This window comes from Chenopodium quinoa, unplaced genomic scaffold (assembly GCF_001683475.1).
Source record: "Chenopodium quinoa cultivar QQ74 unplaced genomic scaffold, ASM168347v1, whole genome shotgun sequence".
Classification (NCBI taxonomy): domain Eukaryota; kingdom Viridiplantae; phylum Streptophyta; class Magnoliopsida; order Caryophyllales; family Amaranthaceae; genus Chenopodium; species Chenopodium quinoa.
Window position 1 is genome coordinate 577,485 of NW_018744589.1, and position 4,025 is coordinate 581,509.

The window sequence follows — 4,025 nt, forward strand, 5'->3', positions numbered from 1 at the left end:
TTGTATGTTTATGTTAACGTTGTTTGAATGTGACATGAACTATTTAGTTTTCACAAGCTTATACAAAATATAATTGTTGATGTGCTTGTGTTTTGCGTGGTTGCATAAGTTCTAAAGATGGTCCAAATAATTAAAAAGATTGCTATCAATTAATCAATGCTATTACACATAACTTATGAACCCTTCTTTAATAAAGGTAGTAAGGATGCCATTTTTCAAATCTTTCAAACAATTTTTATTGAGGGTTGAAGATGATTGGTGTTTCATTCGTTTCATTAATGTGATTCTAGTGTAGCTTTCCTTCTTTTCTATCAAATTTGACCTCTTCAAATTAAATTGGATAAGTAACATAAGTTCATCTTTCAAGGCCTAGCGTTATCAATGGCCATATTTTATAACTGACTTTTCCATTAGCTATTAATTAAGAATGTTCAAGTAGTCATAGGTGCTTGGATATCCGTTTTATTCTTGTTGACTAGTAGAAAGCTAGCTTTTCTCCAGAAAAGACACAAGCTAATAAGACTTTATTGGTTGTTACTCTGTTTGGCGACTCCATTGGGGAGGATTTTTATTTTAATTCCTAAAATTTATTTCGGCAATGATTTAGAATGAGTGGATGAAACTCGAAAAGTTCTAAGTATTTCATGTGCGTAATTTTGATTAATAATATTGTCATATGCATAAAAAAGATCTCATTGGAAAGTCAATATTGTATAACTAATATATAAAGCTAAACTTTTAGCTAGGCCACGGGACAACGACACTTGGCGCTTTAACTTTTCGCCAAGTGTCGTGCCACGTAGGCGACATATAACGCTAGATAAGAGAATTTAAAATAGATTTTTGTAAGATAAAAAAAGTTATTTAGAGTTTTATTTCTGATAAAAAGTTATTTATAGTTTTATTTCTGATAGGACTTCTAATTTTCCATATGAATAAGTAGATTGTAACTTTAAAAATATATCTTATAAATATGTTAAATTAAATTTATATCATAAAATTTATAAAGTTGTACAAAACAAGACTTATTTGTGATACACTTTAATCAACCAAAACAAAACTTGGCATTTTGATTTTTCGCCAAGTGTCACGTCATGTAAACAACAAATATGAATTAGTGTGACACGCATAAGATAAATAATTATAACTTTTAAATACTTTTAACAGAACTTTAACCCGTCTTTATAAGTAGCGAATTAATGTAAGGATTTTTAAAACATAAAGATATATATTGCGGAGGGAACTCGGGGCATCGCCCGGGGTACGTACTAGTTTATATAATATTAATTGACAAGGGTTGATAAGGTTTACGGAAGTTAATTTTACAATTAATATATACTCCTTCTGTCCCTAATTGTTTGCTCCACTTTCCTTTTTAAGGTGTCATCAAAAGATTGCCCCATATTTCTTTTGGCATGTTTTTCCACTTGCACTATCTCTATCTCTCTCCTTATTGATATTTGTGTCAACCTATATGCACCATTTTTTGCCCAAAGCCTTAATAAAGTAAATTTATGGTTAGAAGCAAACAATTGGGAACAGAGGGAGTATTCTACTTTATCCGTCCCACAATTAATATATACAATAAACATATATACATGAAATAAAGAACTTGGAATATCCTTAAACCCCATGATTGGGAAGCACAAAGGGAATTATTGTTGTCTTTGAATAAAACAAAACAGAATGAAATTAAATGTTGCACATATGTCGGCAATCCTTTTAGAAGAAAAAATATCAATTACGTTTGTTTATGAAAAAAAAGGACCAATCAAATTTATTTAATATGCTGCACATGGATAATCAAATTATCGAAGAACAGGGAGGAAAGAGAGAGAAAAATATTTCTGTGCAACCATTAAATGGAAAAAGCAAAAATAAACTGATTTAGGGACAATTGGGGGACATTTTAGGGAATAAATTTGGAGAATAAGGATAATTCGCAAATTCTATGCTACTCTTGGAGTACCGTGCGCATGGTACTCCAAGTTTATAAAATTATTATGTTATTTTAATACTGCCTCCATGCGTCTTGGTCCTTTCTCTCTCTAAAAGAGAGCTTCTCACTCTAGAAATAGAGCTTCTCCAAAAGAGTATTCTTAGGGTGGTGGACACCCAATTATTGTCGCCTAATTAGTTCTCAGCTCATCATTCCTGTTTTGCGGTAAGTTGTGCCTACGGCTAAACCTTACTAGCTACCCTTCACCCTGTGATGTCATCTGGCCAATTTCATTGGTGCCATTCTGAAAGGCCAATAGCTTTATTAAGGGTAATCATTTCTTAACTAACAGTGTTAATTGCTTTATTCCCTGTCAAGTTCCGTTACCTTCAACTATTCCCTTATTCCCCTTTGTTCCTTTTAACGACGTTACATAGATTAATAGAATTTAAGTTTTAGCCGTTTTGTTTTACGGAGTGGCAATTAAATTACGGCGGTAACTTTTGCTCCCTCCAACGCTAATCTGCATGGTTTTTTCACCTAAACCAAGACATAATTTGAATAGCCTCCTTGTCATGGTGGCTTATATAAATAGAACCACTGTTCCACAACCTTTCCACCCGTCTTTCTTCAATTCTCTTCTCCCTTTTGCTTTCAGCCTGCAATTCTCACCTCACAACCATGAATAACCGTAGAAACAATAGTACTAACATCAACAGAGCTGCTCCCTTGGCTGAAATTGAATCTCACAGAGTACAAGGGAGCGGGGCTTATTGGCAGCAATGCGTGTACGGGTACCTTATGGACTACCGTAGCCTCAGTGTGCAATCTATAAGCAGCTTCATTAATACTAGATGGAGGAAGAGGGGCCACATTGAGGTGTTCAAAATGAACGATCTCTATGTGTTCAAATGCTCAGATGATGAGGACAAAAGGGAGATGCTAGCCATGACTAAGGCTTGCTTCGACGGAGCGCTGATGGTTTTTTCTCCATGGTGGCCTAATCAAGTGCCTCAAACAGTGAGGTTCCGAAGGGCTAAATTTTGGATTAGAATATGTGGACTGCCATGTGAATACCTCAATTCTCACATGGCGAAAACTACAGGGGAAATGCTAGGCATGCCCTATGAAATCGACTGGGAACCTAACTTCGTTCCTAGGAACGATTATCTCCGGATTTGTGTAATGATCAACCTGGGAGAACCACTTATACCGGGGTTTTTTCTGAAGTTAGATGATGATGCCATCATCTGGATACAGTTGAGGTATGAACATCTATTTAAATATTGTACTAGGTGTGGTAGAATTGGCCACAAGTATACGAGGTGCACGAGACACGAAGACCTCATTAATCTGGACGTTGATCACAAGATGATGGAGTATCTTTCGAGGGGGATTCCCACCATGGAGGCATAGGAGGGATTCTCTATGTTTACTTTAGATTTGAGGGCCACCCCCTCGTCGGAGCGCACCATAACCACCAGGGTGCGGCTGATAGAGGAACCCGATAGACCGCAATCGCCAAATTTCAGAGCTTCTAATATACTTGTCGATTTTGATTTGGGTATTCAGAATGGGGGGAGGACAGTCCAACCAGGGCAAAATTTCAATGTCAGGGGTGCGCCATTTAGAGGACCGGTGGTGGGAGGTGCTAGGGCTTCGCTACACTCGAATCACCAAAACGCAGCGGCAGCAATGGAAGTTGAGGAGGGAGGTACTACGCCGGGGATTAATACCGGGGTGCAGGTCGCTCAAGGAGTAGGGGTTATTCCGGAAGGAAACCCTGATATGAATGTGGTGGGGGGAGATCCTTACCAGAATGCAACGGCGGCAGATCCAGAACAGGGGGAGCCGATTCAATCGTGCAGGGTGTTGATTCGGTTGCTGCTGCCCCGCATTACGGGCCGGAAATTGAACAGATTCGCTTCGATGTGCTAATGAGTTCGGCGATACAATCAAGGGTGGAATTGAATGATGAAATTTATGGTAGACGCCTAGATAATTCTGGATATAATCAACGTTTTTTCGTTGAATTGGATGCTCTAAATAATCCAAGGGCGGTGGAGATCAGGGAACCAGACTCGCC

The 4,025-nt window shown here is 37.9% G+C and overlaps 1 protein-coding gene across 1 annotated transcript; it reads left to right on the forward strand.

Annotated features, from left to right (window-relative positions):
- Window positions 1–2,620: 2,620 nt before the first annotated feature.
- On the forward strand, window positions 2,621–3,355 carry LOC110699536. Its single transcript, XM_021877028.1, has one exon. It carries the CDS (start codon window positions 2,621–2,623, stop codon window positions 3,353–3,355), a length of 735 nt encoding a protein of 244 aa, XP_021732720.1.
- The last annotated feature ends 670 nt before the right edge of the window (window positions 3,356–4,025 follow it).

Excerpts from the sequence above, each read along its gene's own strand:
- LOC110699536 (XM_021877028.1), top strand. The coding sequence starts at position 2,621 with ATGAATAACCGTAGAAACAATAGTACTAACATCAACAGAGCTGCTCCC.